Source organism: Morus notabilis, unplaced genomic scaffold, assembly GCF_000414095.1.
Source record: "Morus notabilis unplaced genomic scaffold, ASM41409v2 Scaffold1503, whole genome shotgun sequence".
In the NCBI taxonomy this organism is placed as follows: Eukaryota; Viridiplantae; Streptophyta; class Magnoliopsida; order Rosales; family Moraceae; genus Morus; species Morus notabilis.
In genome coordinates, this window is record NW_010365593.1 from 69,477 (window position 1) to 90,939 (window position 21,463).

The 21,463-nt window shown below is 33.9% G+C and overlaps 1 protein-coding gene across 1 annotated transcript; it reads right to left on the reverse strand.

The window, feature by feature from the left end:
- Window positions 1-16,680: 16,680 nt before the first annotated feature.
- Window positions 16,681-19,144, reverse strand: LOC21388335 (protein GRAVITROPIC IN THE LIGHT 1). Its single transcript, XM_010108315.2, has one exon. The coding sequence runs from the start codon at window positions 18,919-18,921 to the stop codon at window positions 17,488-17,490; it is 1,434 nt and encodes a 477-aa protein (XP_010106617.1). The 5' UTR covers window positions 18,922-19,144; the 3' UTR covers window positions 16,681-17,487.
- Window positions 19,145-21,463: the final 2,319 nt, after the last annotated feature.

Sequence of the window (21,463 nt, forward strand, 5' to 3'; positions counted from 1 at the left end):
ATTTGGGACAAAAAATGAGAGAGAGTGAGAGAGAGCACGGGAGAGTGAGAGAGAGAGAGTGAGGGGGAGAGACGCACGGGAAAGGAAGAGAAAAAGAAAAGAAAAGAAAAGGAAAAGGAAAAAGGAAAGAAAAGGAAAAAGGAAAGGGAAAGGGCATGTGTACAATATTTAAAAAAAACAGTCCAGAAATGCGCCCATACACACTTCTGGGTTAAAATAAATTACTGAGAATAATTTAAATACCTTGGAACTATTTAAACTCACACGTGTCAGAAACATTTATTAATTAAACTCAATTAATACTCCAAATTAGGCACACTAATAATCTCAATTACCTTAATTAATCTTAATTAATTCTTCAGGGTGTTACAGTATCTAACTTTCTCACGATTTTGGTAAATTTTTCTGGATCTTTGGCTTGGTTATCCCTATCTTTTTCTCGGTTTCCCTCATGTTCTCACTCTTGTTGTCGGTTTCTCTCCTACTGTGTGGGGAAGAAACTTGCTGAAGTTGGTTTAACTTTCTCTCCTCTGATGTGTCGTTTCACTTCTATTTGGAAGGGACGCTTATGTCAGCATTTGCAAGGGATTTGATGTTTACTTTTACATATTTCATGATCAAACCCATTAGATAAAATTAGCCCCTCTTCACGCGATTTAATCCCAAGGAGCCATCGACTGGACTATAGCAGACATAAAAGGCATAAGTCCCTCATTTTGTATGCACAAGATTCTTTTGGAAGATGATAAAAATGGGTCTATAGAGGGACAAAGAAGGATGAACCCGATCATGAAGGAGGTGGTCAAGAAGGAGATAATAAAGTGGTTAGATGCGGGGATCATCTATCCAATCTCGGATAGTGCATGGGTGAACCCGGTTCAATGTGTCCCTAAGAAAGGGGGAATCACTGTTGTTGAAAATGAGAAGAATGAATTAATCCCCACAAGAACAGTAACAGGTTGGCGGATATGCATGGATTACAGGCCACTAGAAAAGATCATTTCCCGCTTCCCTTTATTGATCAAATGTTGGATAGGCTGGCGGGTAAGGAATTTTATTGCCTATTGGACGGGTATTCCGGTTATAATCAGATTGTGATTGCACCGGAGGATCAACACAAGACTACTTTCATGTGTCCTTTTGGCACATTTGCCTTCAGGAGAATGCCGTTTGGACTTTGTAACGCTCCAGCCACTTTTCAGAGATGTATGCTGGCTATTTTCACTGATATGGTGGAGCAGTACTTTAGAGGTTTTTATGGATAATTTCTCAGTTTTTGGGACAGATTTTGATGAGTGCCTCATGAACATCTTCGAAGGCATGAGATGCCCCTAAACATCTTAGAAGTGGAACTGTTTGATGTTTGGGGTACGGATTTTATGGGCCCCTTCCCGGTGTCATTTGGAAACCAATACATTCTAGTGGCCGTTGACTATGTGTCAAAGTGGGTGGAGGCAGTTGCTTCACCCACAAATGATGCCAAGGTGGCGCTGAGATTTTTACAGAAACACATTTTCACTCGTTTTGGAACCCCCCGAGCCATCATTAGTGATGAAGGAACCCACTTCTGCAACAAATACTTGGTGCAACTGCTTGCTAAATATGGTGTCAAACACAAGGTCGCCACAGCCTATCACCCGCAAACCAGTGGGCAAGCCGAATTATCAAACAGGGAAATCAAGCGAATACTCGAGAAAACAGTGAACCCGACTCGCAAGGATTGGTCGGTGCGCTTGGACGATGCATTATGGGTCTTCCGAACAGCTTTGAAAACACCCTTAGGAATGTCCTCATATAGGCTGGTTTATGGAAAGGCTTGTCACTTGCCTGTGGAGTTAGAACATAGAGCGTTTTGGGCTCTCAAAAAGCTAAATCTCGATTGGCAGGTAGCCGGGCAGAGCAGATTGTTACAACTGAATGAGCTCGATGAGTTTAGGCTACAAGCTTATGAGAGTGCTCGGCTATACAAGGAGAAGACTAAGAAATGGCATGACCGTAAAATCTTACCTCAAACATTTGAAGCTGGGCAACAAGTGCTCTTGTTCAACTCCAGGTTGAAGCTTTTTTCCCAGGAAAACTCATTTTGTATGCACAAGATTCTTCTGGAAGATGATAAAAATGGGTTAATAGAGGGACAAAGAAGGATGAACCCGATCATGAAGGAGGTGGTCAAGAAGGAGATAATAAAGTGGTTAGATGTACCCTCTTTTATATTCTTGCGTAACAAATTCATTAGTGGGAAATTGTCCTTCTTCCATGTTGTGTTGAGCATCAATGGGAATACCACTATAACCAAAAGGATCCATTATAAAAAAAATAAGAGCGATTTGAGAGAGAGAGCTTTAGGATAATGTGATAGTTTTTAGAAAAATTGTAATAGAGATTCGAGAATTGAGAGAGATTGAGAAAAATTGATAGAGATTGAGAGAAATTGAGAGGGATTGAGATAGTTTGAGTGAGAAAAATGTGTGGGGGATGGGGGTATTTATAGGAAAATTTTTGGGTTAAAAAATTGATTTTTTTTTTCAAAAAATTCGGGGTGCAACGGCTAGTTTAGGGTTCGGGTGGGTTCGGCGCGAGTTCAGGCGGCAACAGTAAAAAAACTAGCCGTTTCACGGGTTTTCGGGCAATCAGGCAATCGGGCATTCGGGTAAAATTCAAGTTTTGGGGCTTATTTTTGGGTTGGGCACCAACGTTCAGAATTTTGACCGTTTTTCGGGCAATTCGAGCTTCGGGCATTCGGGCTTCGACAAAAAAAATCAAAAAAACTCCGGTGGACGGCGGTCGACGGCACTACACTGCGGCGGACTCCGGCATGGTGACCAAATTTGGGCTGCCCAAGCCCGAGCCTGAAAATGTAACTTTGGACGGGCCGACATATGGGCCTGCCCGCCGAGCCCGAAAAATTCAGACAGCGGGCATGCCCGCCGGCCCAAAGTTCCACCACTATTCTCAACTAACTTTCATTAGACTTCGAAATAAGAATTAAATATGAGCCCTACGTAACGTGTATATTAATTTTATATGTCACACATCATAATTACTAGGACAAATAACACAGTTATTCCTAAACGATAACCCTTATCATAAAATGCCTCCTGAATTTTAATTTATAACATCTATTAGTTCTAAATTTTGAAACTCTTATAAATTTTCCCCCTCTGTTAAGTTTTTAACGAAAGTGAGGGCATTTTAGTAAAGAGCAACAATAAACATAATTTTTAATTCATTAGTGGTAATTTTAATTTATTTTAATCCAAATCTATCAATTAACTTAAACCTAATCAATTATTAAACTTCTTAAAAAAAATTCATTCTTAAAAACTCTCTCTCTCTCTCCCCCCCTTTTTCTATCCATGGGTCTTATTCTCTCTCTCTCTCTCCCCCCCTTTTTCTATCCATAGGTCTTATTCTCGGAAAAGCAAGAAATTTGGTGCATGTTTTGATTTTTTTGTTCGAGGAAAGTTGAAAACTCAGTTTGAATTCAACGGAATCGAAGGCTTCGGTTTTTGGATCTGTAATGCCTGAGAAAATTCCAGACCTTAAATAATACAATTTATTTATTTAAGCCAAGGATTTTCCTAGAAAATATTATGTGACTAAAGGATTTATAGTATTAATATCTGTATTCCTAAATTCTGTAGCAGATTTCATGTTAAGTTCATGTTTTCGATCAAGTAAATTCGATCAATAAATTTTCACCGTACTTTAAGGCGGAATAATTTTCAGTACAAGTATAGTTTGAGAATCTTAATTTCAAGAATCTCCAAACACAGCATGATGTTAGCAGCGTAAAAATTGAGAATCTTAATTTCAAGAATCTCCAAACAAAAAAAAAAAAAAAAAAAAAAAAAAAAACGCACTGACATTTTTAAAGAAGAGAAAATCCTTAATTGCCAGATAGCTAGATTAAAGTCACAAGATAAATACCTATAGTAGAAGGGTACAATGTGAGCTCGGGAGTTGACACCGTCAGAAACAATATCATTCCCGGGATATAATGCATAAAAGTTAAATTTAGAATTTATTCAGTCTAGAATTAAGTTTAAGACTTGAAACAGTTTAAGATATTACGCGAGTAAGAATTTAACGTGATATCAAAGCAGTCAAGGATTTAACAGTTGAACTGTAAATAAACAGTAGAGAAAAAAAAACCGTCAGAAACAAGAATTTCCTGTCAGCTAAGTACCCTTTACAGTCAGTATGATTTTTACCTGATTCAAAGGTAACCTAAGAGAGTGGACTAAAGTACAAGGGGTAGGATTTATTTTTCTCTCTCTCCTTCTCCACTTTGGCCGGCCATGCATAGAAAAAATAGAGCCAAAATTGGCTAGTTGAGTGTGCTAGGAGATTACATGGTAAGGTGTGATGGGATTGTGTCAAATCAACTATTGGACATAAATGCTTACCACACTTCCTTCTTGAAGCACACCACCGGCCATGCATAAAAAAAATAGAGCCAAAATTAGCTAGTTCTAGTTGAGAATGTTAGAAGGTTACATGTTAAGGTGATGTGATGGTAGTGGTTGAAAGGGAATTAATGGCAAAATGGCTTCTTCTTTTCTCCTTCCAAAACCGGCCAAGAAAGGGGGATTTGAGCCAAAAATTTGGTTGAATGATGATGTGGAATTGGAGTTAAATAAATGATCACCAAGTTGCCTATAAAAGGAACCAATATAGGATAAGCTTCATTTTTTTTTTCTCCTCTCTTTTTCCCCACTCAAAATCCAGCCACACTCTCCACTCTCTCTCAAAATATTTTCTCCCACTCTCCTAATTTTGAGACACTAGCAAACCATAGAAGAAGAGCAATGAGATCAAGGGATTCTAGGAGGACACTAGTCAAGCATTCTCCAAGGTTCCAAGCCATTAACAAGTCTTAGAGGAGTTCAAAGGTTTTCAAGAGAGAGAGAGAGTTCTCCAAGAAAATAAGCAAGTAAGAGAATAGACTGTTTGGCGAAAAGTGGATTCCAGCTCTGTAAATCAGGTAAGTAGGAATCTCGCCTACAGCATGAATAGATTTTAAAGAAAAAAATTATACATGTTATATATATACATGCTTATGCTTTAAGTATTGTATGCGATGCCATGTCATGCTGTATACACCTTAATAAGTCAAGAGGAACTTACAAGAATAATCTCAGTTGAGTGCCGTACCAGCCTCCGACCTAAGGGAGGTAACTTAAGCTCCGCAAGGGAGAAAAAAAATAATAAAGTCCTTCGCAAGGGAGGCATTCAAGTTATAATCACGGTGTCGTGGGGGACTTTGCAAACCCTCACGTCCCGATGATTGGGCGCAAGTGGTACGCGAGCACTCGGGCCCATCAGTAAGAAAGATAAGATAAGATAATAAGACTATGATAAGACATCATAATTAAGCATAATCAGCTCATGCATATTTATTCATGTGTACTTACAATTATTTTGTGAGATATAGTTCCTACTTGCTGAGCGAAAGCTCAATCAGATATGTTCATGTTGTAGGTAAGAAACCTATCAGCAATTCTTGAAGGGCAATAGCGAGCGGCGGACGAATGGTGGAGATGGGAATGGATATCGCTCACGCAGTTATCTTCCGCAGTAAGTTTAAGAAAAATCATGTATATGTCTATATGATTCAAAGGTTTCAAGCATGTATGTTTAAAAAGTATATGTACATATGTATGTTAAGAAAATCGAGGTTGTAGCTAACAACCCTAGTTTTGAGTATTTAAGTTTTAGAACGTTGCAATAGTGCATGCAACAAATAAACGAATTTTAAACATGACGATTTAAATGATTGATTTTAAAAGGACTTTAAGATGTACTTGAATTTAAGAGTTCTCACGAAATCCGTTTTAAAGTCAAATTAAATGGCCCAATTGAATTGGCTAGTTTTAGAAAGGCTTTTAAAGAGTATTTGAAACAAGAGTTCAAACACAGCTCCATTTGAAAAATATTTCTAGAAGGTTTTATCTTAATTGAAATTAAGAAAAACTTTCAGAAATTCAGTGATTTATTCTTTTGAAATTATTGTTACGAATTATAAAAGTATTCCTTCTTATGTTTTAAAAAAAAAAACTGTTTCGCAAATTTTAAGAAATGTCAGTAAGTACAAGTTAAAAACTAAGTTACGGTGGCGGCCTCATAGGAGGGTCGTCACAGGATCGAGCTCAAGGAACCTTTTATTTTTCTAGGCATCTTAGAAACAAAATGACCTCAAAAAATGACAAAAAAACTAGAACACTATCAAAAAGCCCTAACCCCGTAGTGGGGCGCCCAGGGGCCAACTCTAGGTCTGGGATGGATAAACAATTTACAGTTTTATTTATGTTTTACGTTCTAAAATTAATATATGATTTTTAGGAATTAATGCAACAAGCGGCACCATTGTTTGATGAATATTCTATTTTTTATGATTTTCTTTATTTTTTGACTTTAAAAATATAGTATGATAAAAACGACGTCAAAAAAAAAATTTTTCCATACACGATCCTTACATTTTTCTAGGCATGCTAGAAAAAAATGGGCTAAAAAAATGACAAAAAAAGTTAAACACTGTCAAAATCCAATGGCCCGCGTAGTGGGGTGCCCAAGAGCCAACTCATGGGCTGGGATGCATCAAAAATTTACATTCCTTTTTATGTCTTACATTCTAAAATTAATATATGATTTTTAGGAATTAATGCAACAAGCACTACCGTTGTTTGATAAATATTCTATTTTTTGTGATTTTCTTTATTTCTTATCTTTAAAAAATATAATAAAATAAAAACGTCGTCAAAAACTAATAAAATTTTGCAGCCACAATCTTTACATTTTTCTATGCATGCCAAAAAAAAATATAATAAAAAATGACAAAAAAAGTAAAACGCTGTCAAAAAGTGTCCGGTCCACGTAGTGGGTTGCCCAGGGGCCAGCTGAGGGGCCGGGATGGCAAAAAACATTTACAAATTTATTTATGTTTTCCATTCTAAAAATAATATATGATTTTTAGGAATTAATGCAACAAATGGCACCATTGTTTGATGAATATTCTATTTTTTTGATTTTCTATATTTTTTGTCTTTAAAAAATATAATAAAATAAAAACAACGTAAAAAAATAATGAAATTTTACACACACGATTCTTACATTTTTCTAGGCATGCCAGAAAAAAAAAATAGGCTCAAAAAATGACAAAAAAAAGTAAAACGCAGTCAAAAAGCCCCCGACCCGCGTAGTAGGGTGCCCATGGGCCAGCTCAGGTGCCAGGATGGGTCTAAAATTTACATTTTTATTTATGTTTTGCATTCTAAAATTAATAAATAATTTTAGGAATTAATTCAACTAGCGACAACATTTTTTGATCAATATTCTATTTTTTAGGATTTTCTTTATTTTTCGTCGTTAAAAAATGTAATAAAATAAAAACGAAGTAAAAAAATAATGAAATTTTGCATACACGATCCTTACATTTTTGAAGGCATGCCAGAAAAAAATGGACTAAAAAATGACAAAAAAAGTAAAATGCTGTCAAAAAGCCCTCGGTCCGCATAGAAAGGCGCCGAGGGGCCAGCTCATGGGCTGGGATAGGTCAAAAATTTACATTTTTATTTAAGATATTTTTTATGATTTTCTATATTTTTCGTCTTGAAAAAATATAATAAAATAAAAATCACGTCAAAAAGTATTAAAATTTTGCAGACACGATCCATATATATTTCTAGGCATGTCAGAAAAAAATGACCTCAAAAAATGACAAAAAAACTAAAACGCTATCAAAAAGACCCCAACCCGCATAGTGGGGGCACCCAGGGGCCTGCTCAGGGGCCGGGATGGGTAAAAAATTTACATTTTTATTTATCTTTTACATTCTAAAGTTAATATAAGATTTTTAGGAATTAATACAGCAAGCGGCACCATTGTTTGATGAATATCATATTTTTTATGATTTTCATTATTTTTTTATCTTTAAAAAATATAATAAAATAAAAATGACGTCAAAAAATAATGAAATTTTACAGACATGATCCTTATATTTTTCTAGGCATATCAGAAAAAAATGGCCTAAAAAATTATGAAAAAACTAAAACGATGTCAAAAAGACCCCGGCCTTCATAATGGGGCACCCCAGCTCAGGGACCGTGATAAGTAAAAAATTTACATTTTTATTTATATTTTGTATTCTAAAATTAATATATGATTTTTAGAAATTAATGCAACACGAGCGACCATTTTTTGATGAATATTCTATTTTTTATGATGTTCCTTATTTTTTGTCTTTAAAAAATATAATAAAATAAAAACGACGTTAAAAAATAATGAAACCTTACAGACATGATCCTTATATTTTTCTAGGCATGCCAAAAAAAATAACCTTAATAAAAGACAAGAAAACCAAAACGCTATAAAATAAACCCTAGCCCGCGTAGTGGGGCGACCAGTGGCCAGCTCAGGGGCCGGATTGGGTAAAAAATTTACATTTTTATTTATGTTTTGCATTATAAAATTAATATATCATTTTTAGAATTTAACGCAACACGAGGGACTATTTTTTGATGAATATTCTATTTTTTATGATTTTATTTATTTTTCATCATTAAAAAATATAATAAAATAAAAACGACGTCAAAAAATAATGAAATTTTACAGACACGATCCTTACATTTTTCTAGGCATGCAAGAAAAAAAATGGCCACAAAAAAGGATAAAAAAATAAAAACGCTGTCAAAAAGCCCCTGGCCCACATTGTGGGGTGCCCAAGGGCCAGCTCAGGGGCCTGGAAGGGTAAAAAATTTACATTTTAATTTATGTTTTGCATTCTAAAATTAATATATGGTTTTTATGAATTAATGCAACAAGTGGCACCATTTTTTTGATGAATATTCTATTTTTCATGATTTTCTTTATATTTCATATTTAAAAAATATAATAAAATAAAAACGCCGTCAAACAATAATGAACCTTTGCACACATGATCCTTACATTTTTCTAGGTATGCTAGAAAAAATGGCCTAAAAATGACAAAAAAATTAAAACGCTGTCAAAATGCCCCCGGCCCGCATAATAGGGTGCCCAGGGGCCAGCTCGGGGGCCGGGATGGGTCAACAATTTATATTTTTATTTATGTTTTGCATTCTAAACTTAATATATGATTTTTAGGAATTAATGCAACACGAATGACCATTTTTTTATGAATATTTTTTTTTTATGATTTTCCTTATTTTTCATCTTTAAAAAATATAATAAAACAAAAACGACGTAAAAAAATAGTGAAATTTTACAGATATAATCATTATATTTTTCTAGGCATGTCAGAAAAAATTGCCTAAAAAAATGACAAAAACATTTAAACGCTGTCAAAAAGCCCCCGACCCGCGTAGTAGGACGTCCAAGGGCTAGCTTAGGGGCCGAGGTGGGTTAAAAATTTAAATTATTATTTATGTTTTGTATTCTAAAATTAAAATATGATTTTTAGTAATTAATGTAACAAGCGGCTCTACTGTTTGATGAATATTCTATTTTTTATTATTTTCGTTATTTTTCGTCTATAAAAAATATAATAAAATAAAAATTACGTCAAAAAATGATGAAATTTTGCAGAAATGATCGTTCTATTTTTCTAGGCTTGCCCAAAAAAAATGGCCTCAAAAAATGACAGAAAAAAGTAAAATACTGTCGAAAAGCCTTCAGCCCGCGAAGTGAGGCGCCTAGGGGCCAGCTAATGGGCCGACATGGGTCAAAAATTTATATTTTTATTTATGTTTTACATTCTAAGATTAATATATGATTTTAGGAAATAATGCAATAAGCGGCACCATTTTTTGATGAATATTCTATTTTTTATAATTTTCTTTATTTTTTTATCTTTAAAAAGTATAATAAAATAAAAATGACGTCAAAAAATGATGAAATTTTACAGACACGATCCTTACATTTTCTTAGGATTGCTACAAAAAAAGGGCCTCAAAAAATGACAAAAAAGTAAAACGCTGTCAAAAAGTCCAGGGGCCAGGATAGGTCAAAAATTTATATTTTTTATTTATGTCTTGCATTCTAAAATTAATATATGATTTTTAGGAATTAATATAATAAGCGGCACCATTGTTTGATGAATATTCTATTTTTTTTTAGTTTTCTATATTTTTCATTTTTAAAAAATATAATAAAATAAAAATGACATGAACAAATAATGAAATTCTGAAGATATGATCCTTACATTTTCGTAGGCATGCTAGAAAAGAATAACCTCAAAAAATGAAAAAAAAACAAAAGTAAAACGCTGCCAAAAAGCATTCGGCTCGCGTAGTGAGGCGCCTAGGGGCCAGCTAAGGGACCGGGATAGGTCAAAAATTTATATTTTTATTTATGTTTTGTATTCTAAAATTAATATATGATTTTTAAGAATTGATGCAATAAGTGGCACCATTTGTTTTATGAATACTCTATTTTTTATTATTTTCTTTATTTTTCATCTTTAAAAAATATAGTAAAATAAAAACGACATAAGAAAATAATGAATTTTTGTAGACACGATCCTTACATTTTTCCAGGGATGCCAAAAAAATCGGCATCAAACAATGACAAAAGAAGTAAAACGCTGTCAAAAAGCTCCCGACCCGCGTAGTGAGGCGCCCAGGGGCCAGCTAAGTGGCCAGGATGGGTAAAAAAATATATATTTTTATTTATATTTTGTATTCTATAATTAATAGATGATTTTTATGAAGTAATGCAACCAGCAGCACTATTTTTTGATGAATATTCTATTTTTTATGATTTTCTTCATTTTTCATCTTTAAAAAATATAATAAAACAAAAATGACACCCAAAAATAATGAAATTTTGCAGACATGATCTTTAAATTTTTCTAGGTATGTTACAAAAAAAATGGCCTCAAAAAATGATAAAAAGAGGCAAAACACTGTCAAAAAGCCCCCGGCTCGCATATTTGGACGCCCAGGGGCCAGCTCAGGGGCTGGGATGGGTCAAAAATTTATATTTTTATTTTTGTTTCATATTCTAAAATTAATATATGATTTTTAGGAATTAATGCAACCAGTGGCACCATTTTTTGATGAATATTCTATTTTTAATGATTTTCTTTATTTTTCAGCTTTAAAAAATATAATAAAATAAAAACGACGTCAAAAAGTTATGAAATTTTGCATATATGATCTTTACATTTTTCTAGGCATGCCAGAAAAAAACAACCTCAAAATTTGATTAAAAAAAAGTAAAATGATAAGAACGCTGTCAAAAAACCCACGGCACGCGTAGTGGGGCATCCAGGTACCGAGTTAGGTCAAAAACGTATATTTTTATTTATATTTTGTATTCTAAAATTAATATTTGTTTTTTCATGAATTAATACAATAAGTGGCTCCATTTTTTCATGAATATTATATTTTTTATTATATTTTTTATTTTTTGTCTTTAAAAAATAAAATAAAATAAAATTGACGTCAAAAAATAGCAAAATTTTGCAAACAGGATCTTTATATTTTTCTTGGCGTACCAGAAAAAGAAATAGCCTCAAAAAATGATAAAAAAGTAAAACACTGTCAAAAAGTCCCCAGCCCGCGTAGTGGGGCACCTAGGGGCTAGCTCAGGGCCGGGATGGCTAAAAAATTTACATTTTTATTTATATTTTGCATTCTAAAATTAATATTTTATTTTTAGAAATTAATACAACAAGTAGCACCAGTGTTTGATGAATATTCTATTTTTTATGATTTTCTTTATTTTTTATCTTTAAAAAATATAATAAAAGAAAAACAATGTCAAAAAATAATGAAATTGTACAGACACGATTCTTACATTTTTTTTTAGGCATGCCAGAAAAAAATAGCCTCAAAAAATGACAAAAGAGTAAAACGTTGTCAAAAAGCCTCCGGCCCGCTCAGTGAGGCGTCTAGGGGCAAGCTCAGGGGCCGGGATGGGTCAAAAATTTACATTTTTATTTATTTTTTGCTTTCTATAAGTAATATATGAGTTTTGGGAATTAATGCAATAAGCGGAATAATTTTTTGATGAATATTCTATTTTTTATGATTTTCTTTATTTTTTATCTTAAAAAAATGTAATAAAATAAAAATGACGTCAAAAAATAATGAAATTTTGCAGACACATTCCTTACATTTTTTTAGGAATTCCAGAAAAAATGGCCTAAAAATGACAAAAAACGCTGTCAAAAAGCCCCCAGCCCACGTAGTCGGGTGCCTAGGGGTCAGCTCAGGGGCTGGGATGGGTCAAAAATTTATATTTTTATTTATGTCTTGCATTTTAAAATTAATATATGATATTAAGGAATTAATGCAACAAGCGACACCGTTTTTTAATGAATATTCTATTTTTTATGATTTTCTTTATTTTTCTTCTTTAAAAAATATAATAAAATAAAAACGACGTCAAAAAATAATGAAATTTTACAGACACGATCCTTACATTTTTCTATGAATGTCAAAAAAAAAGGCCTAAAAATGACAAAAAAGGTAAAATGTTGTCAAAAACCCCTAGCCCGCGTAGTGGGGTGCCCAAGGGCCAGCTCAAGGGCCGGGATGAGTAAAAAATTTATATTTTTATTTATGTTTTGTATTCTAAAATTAATATATGATATTTAGGAATTAATGCAACAAGCGACACCATTTTTTAATGAATATTCTATTTTTTATGATTTTCTTTATTTTTCTTCTTTAAAAAATATAATAAAATAAAAACGACGTCAAAAAATAATGAAATTTTACAGACACGGTCCTTACATTTTTCTAGGCATGGGAAAAAATGGCCTCAAAAAATGACAAAAAAAAGTAAAATGATGTCAAAAAGCCCCCGGCGCGCGCAATGGGGCGCCCAGGGGCCAGCTCAGGGGCCAGGATGGGTAAAAAATTTACATTCTTATTTATGTTTTGCATTTTAAAATTAATATATGATTTTTAGGAATTAATTCGGCAAGTGGCACCATTTTTTTATGAATATTCTATTTTTTATGATTTTTTTTATTTTTTGTCTTTAAAAAAATATAATAAAATAAAAACGGCGTCAAAAAATAATGAAATTTGGCAAACACGATCCTTACATTTTTCTAGGCATGCCAGAAAAAATGACGTGAAAAAAAGACAAACAAAAAGTAAAACGCTGTCAAAAAGCCATCGGCCAGCGTAGTGCGGCGCCCATGGTCCATCAGCTATTGAACTTTAATTGCTAATGATTTCAAAGTTTAGGGTGTATTTTATCAACATTGAAAGTTCAAGGTACCTTATGTAAAAAATGAATAGTTTATGGTGCAATAATGCAATTTACACTTATAATTTTAAGTGATTGATGGACTCAAATTTGTGGATTGTATTTTTTGACGTGCCATTGGTTAAAGTTTGGACATACGATTTTATGGATAATTGGAAACATATTGATATGAAATCTACAACTTTGTAATAAAAAAATAATAATATTCCCTTGAGCATTAATTTCGGCTCTTGCATAAAAGATCTCAAACATATTTGATTAGTTGGTACCTTATAAACAAAATAATGTTTATGACAAGATGTTAAATACATTATCCATTAGAGATCAAGAGTGCTTAAAGATGAAGATGTAAGGAGGGAGGTTTGGGGAATAAACCCCACTTATGGATATTATTGTGCATAGTAAACCTATAAGAATTTTATATCGATGGAAAATCTTCAAAATTAATATATCAAGCTCCCTATGATTCCACATAATTTGAGGATGCAACTTTTATTTTTTAGGAGAATAAATCAAAGTTAATAATCGTATTTTAATTGATTATGAATTAATTAAATTAAAGACAAATTACACGGTTGTCTCATAAATTATAGGCAGTGTCACAAAATATCCCTCAACTTCAATTTTGTAATGTTCGTTTCCCCCAAACTTTAGAAGTCTTGTAAAATTTCTCCTTTTAAAATTTTGAAGAAAAATGACATGTGACGCTCATTAATAATAAGAGTTGTGGAATTGAAAATGTAATTACAAAATTGCCCATTCAATTACTTGTCTCTTTTTTGTTAAAAGAACAAAAGTATCCTCATGCCTTACCACAAAAAGAAAAGAAAAGAAAAAAAAAAAAAAAAGAAGAACACTTAGACCATTTGATCCCTAACACAGACGAAACCCTAATTGCCCAGCAACCCCAATCAACCTCCTACAAGACTACGATAACCTTGAACCACTTCCTTTCCGACAAAACCCACCACCCGTTCGGCGACTCACCACTGCCCCGTGAAGCCCGCGAGTCCACTAACCTCATGAATTCACCCGCTTAGTTCGAGAGGCAACCGTGTAGTTTGTCCTTAAAATAAATAATGATCACTAGATATTAAGTTAGGTAGGTCTATTTAGTCTACATGCTAGCTCAAAATATTTCTTGGCACGAATCTTGAAATTAATTGAAATTAACGCACTAATTTGACATTGCCTTAAAGATCTTCTCAGGTACTTTTACTGGGTTAGATTTTTTCTGGCCTTAAGGAATTGTCAGGAACATCCCTTTAGTGCTTTATCTTATTTTGAACCTAATAAATAACAAGAATCTAATCACGCTCCGTATGACTTAAACTTTTAATGATATAGTGTTTCAAAACCTCAGTTCTAATGAATTGAACTAAGAGCGCTTTATTATCACACAAAATATTTTAAAACCTAACTGACCTAGGATATATATACTATCATGAATGAGAAAATTAAAGACTAATGATGTATATCCAATATTAATTTTCAAGGAATGAGAATAGTGTGCAAGATCATGGAACACTTATTCCTTAGGAAATATAAGCAAAATAATTTTATAAGATCTCGTTCATTTCACCGACTCGAGTTTAGAATTTGAGTTTTGTTACAGTAAAAAATTCTCAAAAACAGTCACATTTAACTTTTTTATTATAATAAAAAACTCTTACATAAAATCACATCTCAACTCGAATTAAACACGAATCAGGGAATTAAACGAGTCTTAAAATTTACGACATATATCATGGGATGCAATAAGTTTTCATAAAAGTTTTTGAATTCCATTTTGCGGCATCTTACAGAATTTTACAATCAAACCAACAAAAAAATAATAATAATATGAGCTATTGAGAATTTTTCAATAAAGCCTGATAATTTTTTTTCCCCCTTTCTCAATCTTGGTTTCTATCATTTCGTAAGAGATTTGGGTTGGATGTGATGTGCCATAACTTTGGCACTTTTTTCCCCACCTTCTTCCTTCATGCTTCGTTTGACCCACAACCGTGTAAGGTACCACACGGTTTAGTACAAAATGACAATAAAGTACTCAGTCTGCAGAGCAAGCTCCAAAAATTGTCCAGATTCTGCATATAATTGAGTACCGCCGATTGGAATTCTCTGACGGTCCATTTATTTACTCAAAAAATACGAGAATATATTTATTTACTCAAAAAATACAAGAATATAACAACAAAAAATCAACACTAAGCAAGCTAAATGGCATGAAAAGAATTAACCACGTCTTTGTTGTGACCTAGAGATTGCCAAACCAAGTCTGGCTTGAAGTTTAATATAGGGACCGAACATATATACTATATAGTATTCTAGACAACATAAGAAGGGAAAATGGACCCTCTTAGACAGCTACAAACAAACAACTTGTATATATATATATATATATAGAAATTATACAAGCAAACAACTATGTCCACTTTACAATATAAGCAACTATGTCCACATTACAAAGCATATTTGAAAAGGTGTCAAACCAGCTTCACGGTTTTGTTTCTCAGATGCCCTGCACACTCATCACTGCCCAAGTACCGATATTCATCTCTCTCTCTCTCTCTCTAAGTTATGACTCGGCATTAAATTCTTTTCTACAACCGACAGCTAATATCTGGCATGGTCTATTTATTTGTTTGTTTGAATGAATGAATGATTGTTCAGTATTCAAGACAAGTATGAAAGCTAGCTTGTCTCGTTTTCAGTCTCTAGGAGTGTGCAATTGATCATTAATGGAGGTTTTGGTAAAAGTAAGATACACCAAAAAGTGTAAAATATCAAAATTTTGTTGGGTTGATGTTGTATTGTTAGAAGGTTACCATATTAACTGTTGGCGTGGTGATTAGTGCTCAGTAAAAATGGTGCTCGTGACTTCTTTTGTTTCAACTGCCAACACTCAGGACATATTACCATGACTCACAAGCTTAGGAAATGTGGGGAATTCTGAGCATGTAATGTTGCAGGGCCTCGTGAACTATGCTCAGAACTTTCACTTGCGGTCCAAACTCTCATTAATATTTATTAAAATCCCCTATAAGACAAGTTGATTGATTAATTGGCGCCATATGGACTAGTTCTTGACCAGAGAGCTAACAAATACACTTCTTCTAGATGAGGATATGTCTAAAAAAGCGATTCTATTAGGTTCAGCATAGCAATTTTTGAACGTTGAAAACCATCTCAGTGGGCCACTGTATTTCTTACCGAACTAGCTCCGTGTTAGGACATGTAGCGTTTTTGACCTAAAAATGGAATGAAAGCCTTGGGATCAAGTGCCAGCTAATTGAGTGTAAATCAAGTTTCTTTGTAGGCAAACTCAAGAACATGTAATCGAATCACACTTTAATCAGAATTAGAGAGTTCATAAGAAAAGAGAAATTATTGGAATTTGGAAGAAATAAAAATATAACATTACACATGAAAGTATCATGTACCAATATATATATATATATATATTTTTATCCTCAGCTACTAAAGTTTTTCTTGATCTTGCTCATGCTTGTTTTTATACAAAAAACAGTTACACAACAGATTACAGAAGCGACATTAATCATTAAATTTTCTTTTATACCCCTTCCCACCATAACCACTATCTATACTAAAGTCTAAAAGAAAGACAGAATGAAGCTCTACTCTTGTCCCACAACCTTTGAGCCCGCCCCCCATCGCTCCATGGCCATAATTCACTCTCAGATCACACCCTCCATCAGCCACGTCATTATATGGGCCCACTTGTCTCTATTCCCAACTGTACCAGTTACTCCACCAAAGAAAAGCAAAATCCGTGAATGAAGCACGTGCGTCCACGCGCCACCGCACTCTTCCAAACATGTAGGAGCTCAGTTACAGAAAAAGCACCGGCGATAGCCAAATCAACCGTTTTATATACAATTCCCCTATTGCCAACCATCACCAGCATTACCACTGTCTGATCTTAAACTCCTCAAAAGATCCAACAGCCTAAATTGTGGAAAGAAAAAAATACTTGAAGTACTATTAATATTAAACACTGCAACTAATAGAAAATGAAATATTTTATATGTATGATGTCGAACATCACCGGTATGTTTTAGCATTGTTTTTAAATTGAACTATTTATATAAACAATGCTATAGCATACCGGTAAAGGAATGTTTTACATCTCATACTACGACCCACCTCGTATTAGTTGTAGTGCTTAACGCTATTGCTGCTGCCCTGACCATTTTTCATCTATATCGGAGCAAAAACAAAAACAAAAAAAATACAAGAAGCGCGTGGAAGTCCTCAAAACCTTCAACTTGCCGGAGAAGAAGTCGCCGGAGACAAGTATACCTGACTCTGAAACACCATCTTTCCGATCTTGAACCCCGGAACCACCGTGAAACCCACTCGGAGGTCCGCCTCGGGACTCACGTCGTCGAGCTCACCGGACGACGACGAGAAGAGCACGTCTTGTGTCACGCACTCCATGTAAACCTCGGAGAATCTGGACTCTTTCCTCACCTGAAAAACCATAACTTCTTCGCCGAACGAGAAGGCCAGGCAATGGAGAAGCCAAACCCTCTTGGCCATTTCCGCGAACGCATTGAAGAACGGCGTTTCCGGGTACCCGCATGACGTCACCATCTTCCTCTGGTTCAGGTTTCCGAAAACAGAGCACTCCATTTTCGCGTGAACCAGCTGGGTATATTTCACTCTCAGGAATTTCCCAAACGACGAGTTTGGGTTCTGCGTAAAGAGGTGTTTCGGACTCACCGGTCTCAGCTTCTTGAACTTGTCGAAGAAAATTTCTGATTGAGAATCACACTCGCCTACTATTTTGCTGTCGTTTTCGAGGTTGAAGGTGGGAAAGTTGAATCCTTCGAACATGGTTTTCGAAACGAAAGATTCGAAAGCGAAACATCTGTGGTTTTTCGTCGAAAAACAACAGTTGGGCTCGATGAACTTTACGGCCAAATCGAGATCCCAATTCGCAGACTCCATTTCTCTCACCAACAACTTGACGAAGTTTCTCACTGATCTCAAACACCCTTGCAAGAACTGAGAAAAATGCGTCTGAGTCAGCGAAGAAAGCTTTATATTATCGAAAGCGGACAACGACCCGCTCGCGTTCAGCTTCTTCTCCATCGTTCTGTTGATTAAAACGGCCTCTTCGAGGCATTTCCTAAGAAAGGAGATCTCCGAATCCTTTTTGTCAACCTCTGACTCAAGCTTTTTAATGGTGATCTCGTAAGTCTTCATTACCGCTTGCTGTTCTTGAATCTCGGCGAGCATAATGGTGACCTGGGGAGACAAATCGAGCTCTTTCTTTAAAAAACTTCGTTTAAGCTCCGAGATCGCTTTGAGCTCGTCGACGACGGCCTGATCAGAGGCCTGAATGAGGTCGCTGTTGTAAGGATTCTGGGCCATCTGGAGCTCGGCATAAGCGGCTTTAATGGAGGTGATCCCGGCGAAAAGCTTCGCGACAAGAGCTTCCATGACGGCCCTGTTCCGAGACTTGAGATCTTCGGTGAACTGCTTACTGCCATAACTGTTGTTATAACGTTGTAGTTCATCGTCATCTTTTTCTCTGACGACTCTGCAAGACTGAGGATTGAGCATGCAAATGCCATTGTTGGAGGCGATTTTCGACGCGGTTTTGAGGTTTATCACTTTCTGAAATGTTCTTGCTAATTTGCTCTTGTTGTTGTTGTTGTTGAAAGCTGATTTGGGTTTTAGTGTGTCCATTAAGTTGAAATTACTCGGAGGGAAAATGAAAAGGGTGTTTGGGCATAAGGAAAAAGAAAAAGAAAAAATATTTGGTTGGTTTTTGGTAAAGAAAAGAGAGTATGGGTTGAGAGAGAAGAGTGAATTGAAACGGAAAGAAAGTGGTTTGAAAGAGAGTGATTTTAATGAGAAAAGGCAAAGCACAAAACTTTGACTATAATGTCGTAATGGAGATTTCAATAGGCCGAAGATGAAGGCCTGAAGAAATGATAATAATAATAATAATGATAAAGTGGGATTTTAAAGCGCGGGAAAGAAATTAAGAAAGAGAAAAAAGAAAAAAAAAAGGATTGAGCAAGCTGGTAGTAACTGAAGACAAGTACCAAACGGCAGAACAAATACTTCTTTTTTTTTCTTTTTCTTTTTTTCTTTTTCTTTTTTTCTTTTTTTTTTGGATTTGGAAGTAGAACAAATACTTTTTTCTTAAGAAATAAAATAAAAATTGGGTAGTTGGTTAATATTTTGGGTTAATTCTAGGTATGATTGTCTAATTTTACCCTCAATTCCACTCTGGTCATAACTGTTGTCATCTGTTTATTTTACTGATTTGAGTTTAGAATTTGAGTTTTATTACAATAAAAAATTTTAAAAAATAATCACATCTAATTTTTTTATTACAATAAAAAACTCTCACATAAAATCACATCTTAATTTAAATTAAAAACTTAAATGTTTATGGTTTGTTTTAATTTTAGCCTCATTGGGTATTTTAATGGTTGGAACGTGTATATGATGCTGATTGAAAATTGAAGTTACATAAAATATTCATGGGATGATGACAAATATATATATCTGTTAAAGAAATGAAAATTGAAACAAACTGATAAATTAAAATCTCAAAATGTTTTGTAAGTCAGACACTAAAATAAGATTGAGGACAAAATTGGAAACCGCTCAATTAGATTAACCCTAATATTTTAGGTGGTGGTATACAGAGGGATGATAAGTGGTGGACCCCAGGCTGTGAAGCTGCTGATGACTACCATCAAATCACGGGGCCTACCTGCCATGTACGTCCATTAGAGGCTCTCAACCTCTGGTGTTTGACTGTAGGACTACATGATTAACGACCTTGATGCATGAACTAGGAATCTGTATAGATGAATACGTACTTCCGTATTATGAAAGGAGAATTCTCCCATGAGATACGTAACTATCCGTATTTTTTAATTTTAAAAACAAATCTTATAAATTCTCCTTAATCTTTATTATTTATATCAACATGCCTCATGAATTATAAAATATACATATGCTCTTAAATTTTATCATTTATATCAACATGTCTTTTTAAGTTAATTCCGTTAAGTTTTCTAACATAAATGTTTATAAATACCGTATAAATTTTATAAGTGTTAATATACCCTATGAACTTTAATATATATAAATATATTACTTTCAAACTGGCATCGTTCATTTCACCGATTTGAGTTTTTAGTTTTAGGTTTTTATAGTAAAAAACTCTCAGAAAATATCACATCTAATTTTTTCTGCTATAATGAAAAATTCTCAGAAAATATTACATCTAAATTCAAATTAAAAACTTAAATTCACAAAGTGAACGAGCCCCTCTAACTTTTTCACTTTATTTTGATTCTATCAGTTTTTTTTAAATAACGTGAACAACCATTTACTATGAATATAATTGTGTTTTAGACAGTTTTACTGCAGAATTCTTTTTCCTAATAAATTTCTTATGATGTCTAAATTGTTTTAGTTAGAAATCAGAGACTAGCAGGGAATGAAAATCCTTGAGGAGGGCTACTTGAGTTTCTATTTTTGACTTGAGAAAAAACTAGAGTTTGTGATCAAAAGCAATAACCTGATTGAAGTGGGATCTACAGTTATATATGGCCAAGGAGAGAGAGTACAAGTATTATGAGATTCTTGGGTCCTCTTCTTTGCAGAATTCTTTAATTGTTTACTTTATTAATGCTTCAGGATTTTCCTAGTTCATGGATGGCCATCTGGCACGTTCTTTTGTTCATAAAATTTAAAAAAAGACAACTCAAATTTTAATTTTGTTTAAGTTCACGTTCTTTTAAGTTTTAATTTTATTTAATTTTACTCAACTTTATTCAAGTTCTAACTTTAACTCAAGTTATAACTTAAAAATTACACTCAAGTTACACTCTAAAAGAACAACCCCAATTGTAACCGGGTTGGAATCGCCGGATTGTTACTATTTTTATTTTTTTTATTTTTTTTTTGCAAAACCCTCAAATTAGAATTATATAAAATGAAGAAAATACCGATATAATATAATTTGATCAACATCAACCATTCGAAACTGTACCCTCCTATAATTTTTTTTTCCTATTAATTGTTCAAGACTATAGTCATGAATGATGACAGTGGGGGAACTATTTGAGACCGAGTGAGGGTAGACATATATCCCCCATTAAGTTGTTTTCTTTTATTTTCTAAAATAAGCTTTAAAATTTATGATTTCTTAATTTTACCCCACTGAGATACGGATTTTGCATGTATATGTCCACTGAATTTT